This window comes from Candida theae (assembly GCF_024610275.1).
Source record: "Candida theae strain CBS 12239 chromosome Unknown scaffold55, whole genome shotgun sequence".
Classification (NCBI taxonomy): Eukaryota; Fungi; Ascomycota; class Pichiomycetes; order Serinales; family Debaryomycetaceae; genus Lodderomyces; species Lodderomyces theae.
This window is the reverse complement of record NW_026261421.1, coordinates 46844-63570: the sequence shown is the minus strand read 5'-3', so window position 1 is coordinate 63570 and position 16727 is coordinate 46844. Positions and strand designations below refer to the sequence as shown.

The following is a 16727-nucleotide window of genomic DNA, read 5'->3' as shown; positions in this document are numbered from 1 at the left end:
TTATGTCGCACTAGTTTGAATAAAAAATAAAAACACTGTAATAAGAGCTGAGAGATGACACAATGGAACCAATTTTTTTTTTTTGCCGTCCATGTTTAAGAAAAGAGTGGTTAAAGATTCCACCAGTGTCTCCAAAAGAAAAACTAATGTGTTTGAAAAGGATGAATAGGTAGAAGCTACTCCCCAAGATGAACCAAGAGCTGTTAAACGATCAAAGTTGACAAATTCAAACACAAGCACTTCAACTACTACGTCAAAGAAGCCTATACCCACATCCACGACATCACTGCTACTACTGAAGAGCCAAGATGAAATGGCGGATGTCCCAAAGCCAACCGTGGCGAAATCGTCATCGTCTATCAAGCCAGTGCCTGAAAGTGTCAGCACTACAACAGTACCTTTCAAATGCATACTTTGTAATTACAAAAGTCCAATCAAGACTCCATGTGGCCGTTTATTTTGTCAAGCTTGTTTTTTAAATCGGTATAAGGTACAAAAGAAATCAGGTTGTGCTATATGTAATAAAGATGTCGAAGGGATGATGATTCCGGTAACGAAAAGGAAGTTTGAAGAATTGACTGGGTGAAACAGAATAGTCACAGAGAAGTGATGAGGAACGTGGTATCATTTTAGTGCTCTCTTCAAGACTCTGCGTCTTCGAGATTTGAATTGGATATACTTGTAAAACATCAACATTCTGAAAAACTTATTCTGAGTTCGTGGCTCATTCGCATAGTTCAATATGACATAATCATCCTTGATGGAAACCAGCCAATGGTCCCCACCTTCCAACCAAGAATGCAGTTGAAAAAAACAATGCTTGAAATTCATTTGGAGTCGAATGTTTAAAGACTCTCTTTTGGGTCGTATCATTTCCGGTATTTTCAAGACATCCAAATTGTCAAAACTTAAATCAAGCAGAGTTAATTTGGGCATGTTATATAATAGTGATGCGAGTTGACTAATTTGAGTACTTGGTGCAAGGAAATGCAATGTGAATGATTTTATTACAGATAGATTAAAAACTTGGTTTATCCAACTGCTTGGAAAATCAGCTGGATAATTGTCATCAACCTTGTTGCGAGTTTGAACCGATAACGATGACGACAGCGATGGTTGACTATTGCTTCCAATTACTTCGAAAGCTATTCTTACAGATAGGGTATGTGGACAGAAACGACTTCTCGAACATGAATTTTGCATGTGTTTAACAAACTTCACATATTGGCCAACAGTCATATTCACTTTCACAATTTTAGCAAGCCTGAAAAGCTCTTGGCGAGTAGCAAAAAAAAGGTTCCCTATAACTGAATTGTGTCTTAAAAGTGAGTTTGAAAACAAGGAGCCAAAATCCTTGTTCAGTTCCAATAGGGTGGGACATGAAACTTTTATATCTGTTGGAAATTGGTGATCCAACTTGAACGCCATGAAATGAATCCAAGGACAAATAAAAAAACCATCATTGCCAGCCCATATGCATATGAAGTGGAAAAGAGAAAAATTTTCAAATAGAAGCTCTGCCCCCAAACGTTGAAAATCAAATATCAAGTATTTGTTGAGGTATTTCTTGCCGACCAGAGGTCCAAAGTTGATGAATACGAAAAACCTAAAAGTATCGTTCAACTTCAATCTTTCAGCCATTGTGATTTTTACCAATCGAACCATTCCAGACATTGTTCTGACATAAATTACTCCATTGACAGCATCGTAAGCTTCATGTAATCCAACACCCGTGTTTGCCAAGATACAAAACAGTTGTTTCTGTGGGAGCAAGTTAAGCCAGCTGATTATGGTTTGTCGTGGGAAGTTTAACAAGTTTTGTTGAATGGGAAGCACCTTGAGAAGAATGTCTATAGGTAAGTCGTGAAGGTCCATTGTCCATGAACAAGTGCTGATGCCCATCCCCAACTGTTTTCTTTCAAAAGAACAAAAAAAAAGTGCCCGTTGTTACCTCATGAATCGATTATGTTTTAGGAAAGAACAAGCAATGGGAGAATATCTTTCTCGAGACTTGAGAATGTCTGAATTCTGCGATATAGTTATAATGGTGAAAGGTTTATTGCATATGATATCAATAATCTACTTGTAGATATATGAAAATTAACATGATAGGTGGCTATTCTCGAGAAAAATATATAAATGATTTAAGTGGGGTAAGCCATAGTTTATATATAAAAAAACTAATCAATTCACGTGTGCCAAAACATTGAAGTTTGCGACACTTTAAATTATGCGACATTCAAAATGTTACGTAGTAACTAGATGATGTTGTTAAACAGATCCTTTTAAGGGCATGCTGTATATTTCTAAGAGTAACGGGGGTTTAAGAGTGTTCTTTGTAATTTCGTGCATAGACGCGCATTTAACATATACATATAATTTCATCCGTAAATTAAATGCGCATTACACAAAGACGTATATCTATTGCATAACATTAAAAACCAGCCTTATATATATTGTAAATTAAATAACGTTTCCATAACTTTTTATACAACTCTTGCCACTTCTTATCCACATCCATTTACCTCCAAATTTGTTATCAAATGCCACCTACCATCAAGCTCACTAAGGCACAAGACTGTGGTGTAGTCTTCTGTGGCTTATTCGCGGTTTTAGCAGTCTTCACCTATTTTCTTGTGCCCTGGGCATTAAAACGCAGCAAACAGTTGATCATCATTTTACAAAATGACACGCAGGAGACGGAAATCACCCAAAACGCCAATACCATGACCACAGAGAGTGAGTTCAACAACAACAACAATAACCGTATCATTGCTTTAGAAAACACACAAACTGAAAACACACGAACTGAAAACACACGAACTGAAAACACACGAACTGAAAACACACAAACTGAAAACACTGCAGTCACCAATGAACGTGGTCCGCTTAATCGAACTGAGATTAGAGACAGTATTTGGCCTGCCAATACAAAAACGCAGGCAAGAGTTCAACTTGTGTTGATCATTTTTGGTATGATCCTTGGTGGATTTATTTTCCCGCTTGGTAGTTGGGAAATTTTTGGTGCTATATGCAAAAATTGAGATTATGTTGAAATTTTACTCCTAGGTTTGAGTATGTGATACGGGAGTAACTTGGAGAAGGAAGCAATGATGTGGAAGGTGGATTTTTATATCTTTTTTAGTGTGGTGAACTAGTTAGTTTTTTTTTATAATAATTGATATTTTTTTTAAATTGTTTATATTCTTGATCCTGACCTTCAACTGGTGCCAATGACCAATGCTAATTCTTCTTAGATTCAGCCTGGGTGGTTTTGGGTAAGTCAAGAAATACATGTGACACTATGCGATGAATTCCAGCAAAGTAAAAGTAGGAATGGCTCCAGTATCAAGTCATTGCGTTTTTTACGTTTTCCTTGGATTTCTTAATTTTGAAACTGTAATTTCTAGCGCTGTTCTCATTTGATGACAATGATGATGATGATGCCTTTCTCTTACTCTTGGGTCTTTAAATGTCTTTTAGCAGTTCCAAAGAAGTATATGCTTGACATAGTTTTCGTCTCAAGCACATTGTTTCCCGTTTAACTGCTTGCAATTCAATTTCCAACTCTCTAGCGCGATTCTGCAAGTCCTCACTGGCCTTTCCATCATCTTCATGGAGGTCAAAGAATTTCGATACCCTCCTCGTCCATATGTAACTGATCATGCAGAAAATCATGTAGTGGCTGCACATCAATGTCCTGAACTTTCTTATTTGCTAAAGCAGGGTGATCTAAAATAACGTCTTTATTAATTGGCCATATTCCAGATTTCCCAACGCCATTCAAAATGTTATCTTTACTCATTCATTGATTTCGTGACTCACATCAGAACTCAATATACTTTTCCTTCGGCACAACTTCAGCGCTGGTATCACCAAAGTAGGTTGAGATACACTCTTTATAGTGCTCTTTTGTAGACTACAACACAGATACATTTAAAGGTAGCATTGGGTTCAGACAGTGCAGTGGGAGGTAGATCGGAATAACTTTGGATTGCTTTTAAATCAGTTTAAGCTTTTCATGGTAATGTATTGCTTGGTTGTCCATGATTAGGATTCTATGATCTTGTGGGTCTTGTGGGGCGGTGTTGGGGATGAAGACTTGATGTATCCATTGCTGGAAATAGCTGGAAGTAATCCAGTCCTTGTAGGTCATGACGTATGCCCAGTCTAATGCATCAGCAGATTCCTGATTGGTCTGAAGTTCATCCTTGTCGTTACCAATCGGCAATTCAATTTTTCCACCTTGAGCAGAAATAGTCTCCATACCAGTAGTGATTACCTTCCTGGTTTCACCATTTCCATCTCCATTTTCCTCAGAATCTCTGCTCCTTGTCTGTCCTAGTCTATGCATGGCAACCCCTGTTTCAGCAATGTTCCAAATGTTTCAAATGTTTAATGCTGCAACTTTATACTGATCAACAACCTTTTTATAGTGCCAGAAAAAGCCTTCAATCACAGTCAACGACACAGCATTGTACATATCATGTACGGAAGCTCCCTTTGATGGTAATAGTTTGATCCAAGGATGTCTTTGTAAAAGTTTATGTGGCCAATTAATTCCAACAATTCTATCTTCATCAAACGCGTTCAAGACATCTTAAGCCTTCCCGCTCTATTCCTTCAAATTCAGTATCTGATGCCTCAAATTGTCTAATAAAAAGAATTTCTTGCTTTCCCGATAGTAATTGTTGACCCTAGTGGGCCTTGAGTTCTAGGTTTAGTTCCATGTGAACAACCGGGGATTGTAGTTGCAGCCCTATTGAATAATTTTACTACTTCGGATAATTTGACACTGGGATTTGCTTTCGCATAGCAAACTGCTTGATGTAATCTTTCTTCAGCAGCAGCTGCTATTGTTTTTTCTTCTAGTGTGGGCGTTTTCTTTTTAGATCGTGCTATAATTGTAATATAAAAGAGTGAAATGAGAAGTTTATCGATAGCTTTTGCTTACAGTTTTGTTTTTTTTTGCTATCAGTTCAAAACGCGGCACTAAATAGTATTCGCCACAATAACACAAAGATCAATTCTTATTGTTATTTTATTTCCGTCAAATTGGAAAAAAATAAAAAGAATAAAAAATATAAAAATAAAAAGAATATAGAAATATACATGTAAATGTACAAGGTCAAATTTAGTTTTTTTTTTTTTTTCGCGACATTACTTGTGGGGTAACTTTGAGAGGGGTGGAAACAAACGTTTCTTACTTTTTACAAACGTTTTAGCTTCCCATTTACTTTCCATCCAGTGAGATATCACCCACCCAGCCAACAAGAGAGAAAAGTATAACAATAGGGGTTGGTAGACATTTTTTTTTTTTTTTTTTGTTAAATTGCCTAAACAGGGGATACTTTTCTGTGTACTGAGATGCCTTTCATAGGAGACCGTCCCTAAGCAAACTCTTGACAGATGATGGAAGGGGTAATGGAAAAATACGATAATTTGAAATGCGACATTTTCAAATTATACTCGCTGTGTCCTTGACCAAGTAGTGGTGTCCAGTGTTTGTGAGTTAAACTTTTGAAGTAATGGGTGGGTAGCCGCCCCCGCCCCTTCCAAGTTTTTCAATAGTGGTACTAATCTGTTCTATACATTCTTATATTTGTACTTAAGCTTATCTAACTCTTTGACCGATTTGTCAATCTGGTCAAACATGGATCTGTGCATTCTTGGTAACAAGATATTACAAATCATCAAGACACCAAAGTAATAAACTTTGATCTTGAAAAAATCCAAGTAACCGACCTCAGCAGAAATTACCACATTGATCACACTAATAAACAGCACCACATCGACTTTTTTACCTAGTATTGTTACATTGTAATGATATTTTCGTGGCAATTCTTGTATCGATACTACGTGGAGCAGTACCGATAGGAAAATTAGTAACAACAACAACTTGTTATGAACGTCAGTGCTTATGAAATTGAGCAATACAATGATGACAATCTGAAGAATGTAGAAATAAAATATCCATTTGCGATATGTGTGGTACTGATTTAAGTTGTAGTTGCTTAATTGAGTAATGTAGTCCATTTGATCATCTTCGTCGAGTAGTGAAGATTGATCAAGTACTAACTTATCTAAACGACGTAATCGACTGGAGCTTGTGCTTGCGCCTGTTTGTATAGTGCCTGTGCTCATATCGTATTCTTCTCCATGATCTCTGATTGATGATGAAGACATAACGAATGATTCATCTGGAATCATCGCAATAATCACCGTTGTGAGATTTTCTAAATCTACAGCGCTACCAAAATACCACCACAAGATGTACTTTTCAAAAATCGACCAATAACTAGAGGAGCTTTCTTATCATATGTTTTCCATAGCTACAGCTTTGATATTTGGATGATTAGTAAAGAACATCTTTTTCAGTTTTAGAAAAAAAACTAAAGAAATTAGGGAGAGAGAGAGGGGGGGAGGGAATGCTCTTGAGAAGAGAAGACTGGCCACAGCAACAACGAGAGTGTTCTACAAGAGCACTAGTTTGAAATCTAATCATGGAAAATGCTCTTGAAAGTGTGTTCATACTGGCCAAAGACTCTCTCTTCGTGTTCACAACTTCAGCGATTTACGAAAACCTGTATGTTGCAAACTAATATTCCATACAGGAAACCTTCAGAATATCGATCTTAAACATGCTATATGTGCATTACGAGATACAAATGTCACCATATACGTCTCCTTCGATACATTTGAGTAAACATTCTACGACCTTGAATAGAATGCCAATACCTAGACCTTGTGAGCATTTCCTTCGTCAAATGCAATTTCTATGGCTTATTTTTTTTTGTTTTATTTTTTTTCTTTTTCTTTGCGTGGTTGACGCGACTCCATGAGACAATGCTCATCATCACTTGACGACGAAAATCAATGCCAGAACTGCACCATGCAACACACTGCCACCCTCCAAATTGCCCCAAACTGAAAATAAACTTAGCTTTGAATGTATTGTAAATATATACTGTACTATTGCAACCACACAGAGATCCTATTACAACTAAGATGTCTGCTGACAACCACAAGAAAATACAACTCCCTTGTCTACTCTCAACAACCAAGCATTTTCTGATATGACTTTGCGTGTTCAGTATACACAAGGTAGGTGAATATTGTACGATCAAGCAAAGGGGAAGCCGTGCAGTCAACAACTATGACTTTATCACCACATGAATCAGCTTGTGAGAATAGTGCGGCGATGGTAAGACCAAAAGACTAGAACCGCTCAACACGTTTTAATCGAACCGCATCCTGAGTGAAGAATATTGTTATATATATCCATGTTCAAGATAATGTCAACTGTTTGTATTGTATGTTACTCGGTTCCAGATCGAGAAGGAGTCCAAGATCGTAGTTCCAAAAACGCAGTTCCCTTAGTTTCAAGAAGGAATGCTGATTCGTATGGGTGCAGATTAACAATACACAAAAGACCTAATTGGGATAAAGAGAAGTGAAAAGTAAGGCGGAACACGCGTGAATCACAAAAATGGAATATAATAGAGGAAAGGGAAATATGTATCTGTATATATAAATATATTTATATGATATATGTTTACAATAAACACAGGCGGAAGAAAAAAAAATAAAAAAACACCTACGCCATACTAATAACAAAGAGATACAAAAAGTAATAAAATTGTGATTGACGATTGTTCAAAAATTTCTCTGTATTTACGAAACAAAAACAACAAAAGTCAGTACTACTATTTTTTTTCTTGTTCGATTTACACTACCAGTAGCTGTTCTGTATTGATGTATGGATGTACAAATCAAGAAAGTAGTGTGACTATGCCTAATAATATGCAAAAGGGACTAAAAACACACATTGCTTTCTTTTGTTTATTATTGTTATTACTATTGTTTTTGTACTATTGTTTCACTTGGACATATAGAATAGTGCGTGTACCACTGTTCAAAGAAGTTTTTCTTTTCTAAACGAAAAGGCTCTTGTTCTCTTTTTATAAAACCACTTCAAAAGCTTCAAGGAGGAAACCGAAACAAAGACCAACAGTGACAGCACAAATCATTGGTCATTCTTCTTTGATTGCTAACCACCAACCACCCACACCCGTCTCTCCATTCAAAATCACAATCAACTTCTGCCAGCATATCAACTACTACTACGACCACCATCGCAATCGACATTGTGTTTTACTTAGTAAGAATTATCACCCTTTGAAGGAAGAAATAAAGAGAGAGAAAGTGTGTGCGTGTGTGTGTGTGTGTGAAACAAGATAGGAACATCACATAACAGAGTAAACAGGCACACAACTCAAACAAGCTTGTGTTGAACTATTAGACAGTTTTCCTCATCTTATATTCGTTTCACCTTCACAAGTTTCCTTTTTTTTGATACTCATTCATTCGTTTCAGCAAGATTCCAACTCAACTTCCCTTGAATACCCTGAAGTTTCCCTCGTTTTCATTTCAACACTCACTCAGTCGATCTTTATTCGCAGTCAATCGTTTTTTAATACTTCTCCCAACTACAGTCGTTCTTTTTACTTGAAATTTACACAATGCTTGCAAATAATAATTTGAATCTTGTTTCAGCAGTATACGTGTTGTCATTTGTGTCAACCGTTTACGGACAGCCAATACATTTTCCTCAAATTAGTGCCGTAAAGAAAAGAGCAGATAATCTTTTGGACAGAATACAAGACGCTGCCAACGGAGTTTTTTATGGGACGAATCAAACATCATCAAGGGCCTCTGAGTCGGCTTCTTCGTCATCTCCATTCACGGAGATTTCTAGTAGCACAGCACCAGATAACGAGGATTCACAAGGCTCCGCCACTTCACAAGATGAGGGAAGAATTAGTAACAACAGAGCAACTGATGGAAGCAGCAACAGCAACAGCAACAGCAACAGCAACAGCAACAGCAACAGCAACAGCAACAGCAACAGCAACAGCAACAGCAACAGCAATGGTAACAATGGTCGTTTCAGTCCATTCACTTTTGCTGACAGTAGCAGTACACACGATGGTACAACAACTCCAACAACAGGTGTAACATCGACTGCAAGCGAAGAACAAGGTACAACAACTCCTACAGCTGGGGCAACATCAACAACAGCAGCAGTAGCAAGTGACGCACAACAAGGTACTACGACTTCTACATCCGGAACAGCAGCAGCAAGTGACACCAATCAAGATACAACAAGTTCGGCTCAAAACACATCTCCAAGAAATCAGCCTTTTTACCCAACTACTTCCTCAACGGCACTGCAGGAGGAGAGCTCACCCACACAGCAAACTCCACAGACATCGTCATCCAGCAATGGTCAAACTACAACACCCGGAAATGACCAAACAACCTCATCAGCAAACAGCGCTCCATTAGTCTCCCCTTCATCTTCTGCTTTTACCGCTGCAGAGGCTCCAAGTAGTAGCGATGCCACAGTGAAGGCTTCTTCTTCCTCACCCACTGGAAATTCTGGAACATCACAAGCAGGATCTGGATCAACAGCTGTTCAGGATACTTCGTCAAGCGAGCCGAGTCCTGGAACTCTGGCCGGTAATAATTTTGCTTTATCACAACCAACTAGTTCTGCTGGTACTACTTCGTTAGTTGAACCCACAGAGTCATCGCTTGAATTATTCCCTGCCGCAGGATCTAGTGTCAGCACCTCATCATCGTCTAGTACCGTACAAGCTGCAACTACATCATCGTCCAATTCTCAAGGAGTGTCGCAGGCCGGTGATGCGAGCTCGTCGTTGGTTGCTCCCTCGTCGTCGTCATTTTCCAGTTCATTAGCATCAAATCCTGCTGCAGAATCTTCGTTCAACGCACAAACCGCAACAAGCTCGCAGGGTGAATCAGCTCAAGTGGCTGCTACTCAAGAATCTACAGCTGCACCATCATCTGGACTGACTTATCCAGCTTCCAGTTCAGGAGAAGGAGCACCATCATCTGGTCTGTCTACTACGACATCCTTGGTATCAGCATCCGATGCAACCTTTGCCCAATCTTCATCATCATACGACACTTCTTCCAGTTCAGTTGTATCGCAAGGTAGTTTTGCTGCTCAAACTGCATCGACTGCATCAAGTTCAGCTTCTTCTGAATTAACATCACAAGTCCAATCCAGCACATCCTCAATCTATGGACTGGCTTCTTCTTCTGCCTTGGTTGAACCTTCGACGTACTCGCCAGGACCAAGTAGTGTTGGAAGTGTCGATTCAGTGACTCCACTCTCTAGCTATGCACCAAGTTCTCCAACTGCGTCAACACCATCATCATCATCATCATTATCGTCATTTGCAGCTCAACCACTATCTACTCTGTCTGCTGAAACATTGAGCACTGCTTCACCATCCGACGCACAGGTTTCATCAACAAATGTCCCATTTGGATCACTGCAATCTTTTGAAGCTACTTCATCCACCTCGTTAGCATCCACACCCGCAGAGACATCAGTCGCCTCACCAGTGGCCACTTCCTCCACCGAGTCATCAACGCAAGGATCGGTTGGGTCACAAGTAGTTACATCAGCTACATCAGCTACATCAGCTACATCGGAATCAATCTCTTTAATTGCTACATCGGCTGAACCTACATCGGAATCATTAGTTTCTCCAGTATTGACTTCGACTGCATCATCTTCTGATTCAATTGTTGCACCTGTGGTATCATCGGAGGTGCCTACCACAGAAGCCACATCTACTGGGGTCACTTCCTCCGCTGAACTTTCATCAAGCCAGTCACTTGTTTCACCGGTTATTACATCCGCTGAACTCTCGACGGGGTCTCTTGCATCGCTGGTAGGTGAATCTTCTGTGCCATCGATTTCATCGCTGACTGCCTCACCAGAACCACTTTTGCAATCGCAAGTCACATCATCCTCAGCGCCATTAGAGACAGAACCATCTTCCACAACTTCATTGGTTTCACCTATTGAGTCAGGTTACATTTCAACTCCTGCCGAGCTGGTTACATCTTCACAGGTTTTAGGATCTCAGGCTAGTAGTTTGCCTGATACATCGATTGGAGTAACTAGTAGTGGCATTGAACAAACTGCACCACTTACTGAATCCTCAGCAACCGAATTGGTATCGCCTTCAGTGCAGGTTGACTCATCTGCCACTTCAGCGACAGCTAGCGTGGCAACGGGGCCAGGTGTTGAATCAGCGTCAGAAACTGTACCGCCTGCCAGCAGTAATCTTGCTAGTCAGTCAAATGAAGTCGGCTCTGAAATTCTTGCTACGTCATCACCTCAAACCTCATCCGGATCAGAAGTGTCAGAGGTTCCTGCAGCCTCTTCAGCAGCTGCTTCTGCCTCGTCTCAAATAACATCAGCACCAGTTTCTTCACCAGCATCTGTGCCGGCTTCTGCACCAGCATCTTCTGCTGCTTCCGTAGCTCCAGCTGAATCTGCAAGCGCAAGTACTACCAACAACTGGCTACCATCATCATTGATTGTTGCACTGAGCTCAAGTGATGACACAACGGAAACTGATAGTAGTCGTACTAAGCCAACCAGTACTTCTTCGCTAAGTTCTGGATTACCAAAAGCCATTGCACCTGCATTAGCCAACACCCCAAGTGAGAACTATGGTATCGTTACAATTGGTTTCAAATCTGCGTTGAACTACCCTTTTGTTGTTAACAATACAATCACGTCAGCTCAAATATTCGAGTACTTACCAGGTGTTTTGACTTTCCCATTTGATGACGACAAAAAATTCAACGAAACCATTGTTAAGGAATTGATTCCTTACCAGGCTGCCAATATTGACTACACAATCACTGTTGCAGAAGTTTACTTCCCAACAACCACAATCAACAAATTGAAGCAATTAATCAACGACGGAGACTCTGCATTATACAACAATCCAAGCGGAGTCGAGCAGACGTTGGCCTCGTTGATTGATCCTAGAATACCCTTGACCGGGTTGGTAGACACTAGTGATCTGGGTTCAGACTCATCATCCAGTGAAAATGGACAAACTAACAAGTATGGATCAATGGATGCAGATTACAATGGACAAAGGGTCACCAACAAGGGAAAAATTGCAGGTATCACTGTTGGAGCTGCTGCCGGTTGTGGTTTGTACATGTCGCTCATGATTCTTTTGTTTAGAAGATTCAGGAAGAACATCAAAAACATTGAATTACCACCAACTGACACTGAATCTGAATACACAATGTCTAGTGAGGGTTCATCAATGACGGGGGGTTTCAGCAGCACTGCTGAGTCTAGAGCGAATACATCTGCATCTCCGTTTGATTTCAATTATGGAAATCTAAATATACCGCTGCCGGACTATCCAGCACCACAATTCCAGGTCGATGATGAGGTCAGTGCTTATCATCCACAATATCCTACTTACCAACCCCAATACCCACCACAAGTGCAACATATGGATAGCAGGAACAATTTCGTATGGCCTTAAGTTAAAAAAAAAAAAGAAAATTCTTTTATTCGAGTGTGTATATTATAGTTATCCGTTTAAATTTTGTATACAATAGAGGACTTCTAGTTACGATTTATTGTAGAAAACACAATGAATGCTACGAGTGGGTACACGTGTAAGTCGCATAGTTGAAAGTGTGATTGTTTGGCGGGTGAAAAAAACGTGGAGATAGCCTAGCCTTTACTTCAGTACCTTTGAATGAGAAGATACTGTGCTCTTGCTTTCTTTCTTTTTTTTTTTTTTTATACAACAAATTCAGTCTCTTTAAGTACTCGCTATTGACTCTACATACTGGTACAAATCATTGACCAAGTTCTCAGCATCTTCATCCAACACCTCAAAAATGTCTTGCACCAATGCTGCTTTGCCCTTGAAACCGCTTGCTTCAATGTGTTGTTTGATCACATCAATAAGGAATTCGTCTTGAACTCCAAGATATTCTTCCACCAAGTTACTAATTTTCTCATGAATACTGCTCTTTACCTCTTCACTCATAGATTCGACATCTGGCAAATCCAACCTCAGTTTAGTGTTTGTTTGAACCTTCTGTTTCTTGACTGGTGGAATGTCTGGCTCAATGCTGGCTACCTCCTCCTCGTGCTCCTTTTCTTCAGCCGCCGCATCTTCGTCATCCAATTTGTTCTCCAAAGATCTCTTTGCGTTGCGCTGTTTCAAGTAGTCATTATAGCGATAAGTGTACATTGTAGTGATATCCAACTTTTCATAGTTCCTCAACTTGTCTATCAGACTCAGCTTGTTATCAATCAAGTTAACTTCATAATTGTGTAACTTTTCTAGCATAGACTCCAACTTTGATTTTTCACTCGTGCGTTTAGCGAAATTTGTCAATCGAGTTTGATATTCTTGATTATGTTTCTCTGTTTCCTTTTCACGAATCATCTTTGTATACTCTTCATCGTTCAAATGCTCATATTGGTCGGGTATAACCACCACCTCTTCCTTTGCAACCCCTTCATTAGACGACTGCTGCCTCTCTTGTACCTTTTTCTCTTCTTCTGTTCTCTCAATACCTCTAAACAACTTATTCAACTTGCTCTTTGTCTCTAGTCTTTCCTGTTCAATTTGCTTTTGTCGGTTTTCCTTTTCGATAAGTAGCATTTTGCTACGAAACTTGAATATATCCTTAATTATACCGTCCTTCATTTCGTTTGGGACATCAACCAAATCATTGTAATCGACTTTGTAATCAGAATAAGATTTCATGACCTGGTCAAGCTCCTCCAAGCCCAGTAGCTTTGGCTTGGCATAGTTCTTTGAAGAGCAAAGAATCAATTTCAATTTAGTCTTCAACGATTCCGGGGTTGTGCTTGGATGCGACGGTACTTCGGCTAGTCTATCTTGAACAAGGTGACTATAGATCATTTCGACTTTGGGGAGTAGTGTGTCTATTCTGTTGTACGTCTCAATGAACCACTTTGAATCCTCAACTTTATCGAACTTGATGAGGATAACTTTCAGATCAGTGAATTCAAAGTTGATTTGGGACCAGTGAAACGAGCGATGAAGGTCTGTAGATTTATCAACACTTAAATTTATCATGCTCGTAAGCACCTGTTCAACAACGTTATTCTTCAAGTTCGGAAAGTTGTTCAACACAATAGTCGATAGCTGCTGTTGCAAATTGGTTGGCTTGATGGTGTCAATTTCAATCAATAATTTTGGATCATCATTTTCATCAACAGTTTCAGCGGATGTACTCGATGTTTGTTGGTTGTTAATCAGCTGTTCAGAAGATTGACTGAGAATTCTCGTATTGTTCAATTCCACTATACTTGATGCATCAAATTGACTTGTGGTGGGAATAACGAAGTTCAAAGGTAACGACTCATTCAGTGGTTCTTGCTCAGTCGACAATAGTTTTTTTGGATTAGAAAGTAATGATATCAACTTCGAGTTATTGCTGGATGGTAATGTATACGGAGCGATGTATGCAATGTTAGGCACATTGGAGCCATTCATAGTTGAACCTGTATTTCTGTAACTAGCTGTGGTGATCTTTTGATATTTTTCCTTTTTTTTTTTTCGTGTTTACCAAAGTCATGAGCTGCGTACACCGAAAATTATCAGACAGCAGTAATGGACTGGTGACACATCCCTCAACACATCACACAACACACCAATGGCTACACTACCACAACTCCCGTCGGACTTGGAGCCTATTGCAGAATCATCAACATCAACATCCATAAATGACTATGCTGACGAGCTAGAACAGAAGTTGGAAAAGGATCCAAATGATATTGGCACTTGGAATTTATTGTTCAATGCTATCGACGAGATCATAGATGTCAATGTATCTCAGGCGGATACCAGCAAAGGCACTCTATCTGATGAAGTGAAAAGAAAGATCCACAATACATACAAGGCATTAGTCACCAGATTTCCATATTTGGAAGAAGTCTGGAAGAGATGGCTGGTGGTTGAATACAAGTTGAATGGACTAGATGCATCAATTGATGTACTACGAATGGCAGTGGAATCGTTTCCACACTCGGTAAGTTTATGGACGGATTATTTAACGGCATTGAAGTCGACGCCAAATACTGCTTCTGGACAGTTTCGACTCACCTACAAGGAGGCATTAAAATATAATGGGTATCATTTCATGTCTCATCCTATTTGGGACAAAGCTATTGAATTTGAAACGGAGAAAGATCCAAGATCCAAAGAGTTGTTGCTGTTGTATTTGACAGTGGTTCAGGTCCCTTTATATCAATATGCACAGTATTATAGTCAGTTCTCCGAGATCAATAAGAATTTTGATATACAGGAGTTAATGGACAAGGATAAGTTGGCTGATTATGTGGAGAAATTTGGTAAATCAAGAGTTGAGGACTTGTCCTTGATAGAGAAGCACCAAATCATAGATGACTATTTTGCAACTATATTTGCATCGACCCAAGCTAAAGTCAGCTCCAATTGGGAGTACGAGCAGGTATTGTTGAGCCAGGAGTTTTCGCCTGATAAAAAACGGATTGAGGAAGAGCGACATCCCTGGGTTGAATATATTGATGGAGAGATTCCGGCATACAAGGCAACAAACAATGACAAACACCAATTCAATTTTATTTGCAATTTGTTTGAACGGGCATTGATACCAAACTGTTTCGATGAAGAGCTTTGGTTGATGTATATCAGATTTATTGAAGATTCAAATGTTTCTGAAGAGACTAAGGGTGAATTAGAACGCGAGATCTACGTTCGAGTGAATTCAAAGTTTATTCCGTTGAACAATTGTCGCTTGAGAAAATTGTACGCATACCATTTGTTGAGGCGAAACGAAGTTGACGCGGCAATTGAATACTTGTTTGACTGGATGAAGGCGTTCAGTGGTACCACGCAGCAATATATCAAGTCACCATATTTGGAAATGACTCGCGAGATTTTACGATTGTGGGATATGTTACTTAGCGAGCAGAAATTTCAAAAAGCATTGGAGTTTCTTCTCAACTGCTATTTTGACAAACCGAACGAAGAGAAAAGAATGAAACTAGATGCAACAGAGGATTTGGACAATCAAGGTTCATATCAGTTGCAGCATGCATTTTTAAATCTGTTTGCCGAATACCTCAATGAGGATTCAATTGCAATTGTTGTTGACCACTGTTTCGACATATATAAACGTGAGGCAGACTCTCTAAGTATACGGACTTTGTTCAACAAGCATTACAAAGATCCAAGCTTAGCCAAATCACCATCGTTTTGGCGATTCATGTTTGAGTATGAGGGTATCATAGAGAAAAATTTGACAAATTTGAAAAGGATACATTACCTCATTAAGGCGGAGTCGCAATTAGCCAAATCAGTTGTGGATGTGTTTGTTGATTGGTATTACGACATTGCAGCGGCAAATATTCAAGAGTTCTTGGTGATGAATCAAGGCAGGTCTGACGAGAGCATGATTTACAAAGACTTGGAATTGTCCAACTCGCTATTTTACAACAAATCCACAACAAAGCGCTTAGCTAGGAGTAATTACAAGGTCTTGGATAACTCAAATTACGTGGCGGATCCAGAACAAGGTTATCTTGATTTATGCGCGAAGCAAGCTGGCCACCCTGGTGTGTTTATTGACGCCAACCCGGAGATGACAAATTCATTTATGAATAAAGGCAAGTATATCGATCTCACTACCAAAGTGACACCTGTTCCACCCCTCCCCACTTTCAAAGGCGTTGAAAAGGTTCAATTTTTGAGCAAAAAGAAGAGTCACCCGACGCGTAGAAAGAAGAATTGAAACAGAAAAGAACAGAAAAGAGTACAAAACTTTTTCAGGTAGTTGTC

At 39.4% G+C, this 16727-nt stretch overlaps 8 protein-coding genes across 8 annotated transcripts; 4 read left to right on the top strand and 4 right to left on the bottom strand. All coding sequences in view use genetic code 12, as the record gives it.

Annotated features, from left to right (window-relative positions):
• Positions 1–169: 169 nt before the first annotated feature.
• Positions 170–586, top strand: KGF57_002073 (uncharacterized protein; the record flags this gene model as incomplete). The annotated part of the gene is made up of 1 exon (XM_051751347.1): positions 170–586. A coding segment is annotated over one exon (417 nt), but the record flags the coding sequence as incomplete, so codon positions are not given.
• A 38-nt stretch (positions 587–624) lies between these two features.
• Positions 625–1875, bottom strand: KGF57_002072 (uncharacterized protein; the record flags this gene model as incomplete). The annotated part of the gene is made up of 1 exon (XM_051751346.1): positions 625–1875. The coding sequence occupies one exon, from the start codon at positions 1873–1875 to the stop codon at positions 625–627; it is 1251 nt and encodes a 416-aa protein (XP_051609451.1).
• Positions 1876–2543: 668 nt separating this feature from the next.
• Positions 2544–3044, top strand: KGF57_002071 (uncharacterized protein; the record flags this gene model as incomplete). Its single annotated transcript, XM_051751345.1, has 1 exon — positions 2544–3044. The coding sequence occupies one exon, from the start codon at positions 2544–2546 to the stop codon at positions 3042–3044; it is 501 nt and encodes a 166-aa protein (XP_051609450.1).
• Positions 3045–4000: 956 nt separating this feature from the next.
• Positions 4001–4354, bottom strand: KGF57_002070 (uncharacterized protein; the record flags this gene model as incomplete). Its single annotated transcript, XM_051751344.1, has 1 exon — positions 4001–4354. One exon carries the CDS (start codon positions 4352–4354, stop codon positions 4001–4003), a length of 354 nt encoding a protein of 117 aa, XP_051609449.1.
• A 1232-nt stretch (positions 4355–5586) lies between these two features.
• KGF57_002069 (uncharacterized protein) lies at positions 5587–6210 on the bottom strand (the record flags this gene model as incomplete). Its single annotated transcript, XM_051751343.1, has 1 exon — positions 5587–6210. The coding sequence occupies one exon, from the start codon at positions 6208–6210 to the stop codon at positions 5587–5589; it is 624 nt and encodes a 207-aa protein (XP_051609448.1).
• Positions 6211–8522: 2312 nt separating this feature from the next.
• MSB2 (Msb2p) lies at positions 8523–12401 on the top strand (the record flags this gene model as incomplete). The annotated part of the gene is made up of 1 exon (XM_051751342.1): positions 8523–12401. The coding sequence occupies one exon, from the start codon at positions 8523–8525 to the stop codon at positions 12399–12401; it is 3879 nt and encodes a 1292-aa protein (XP_051609447.1).
• A 285-nt stretch (positions 12402–12686) lies between these two features.
• KGF57_002067 (uncharacterized protein) lies at positions 12687–14402 on the bottom strand (the record flags this gene model as incomplete). The annotated part of the gene is made up of 1 exon (XM_051751340.1): positions 12687–14402. The coding sequence occupies one exon, from the start codon at positions 14400–14402 to the stop codon at positions 12687–12689; it is 1716 nt and encodes a 571-aa protein (XP_051609446.1).
• Positions 14403–14562: 160 nt separating this feature from the next.
• PRP39 (Prp39p) lies at positions 14563–16680 on the top strand (the record flags this gene model as incomplete). The annotated part of the gene is made up of 1 exon (XM_051751339.1): positions 14563–16680. One exon carries the CDS (start codon positions 14563–14565, stop codon positions 16678–16680), a length of 2118 nt encoding a protein of 705 aa, XP_051609445.1.
• Positions 16681–16727: the final 47 nt, after the last annotated feature.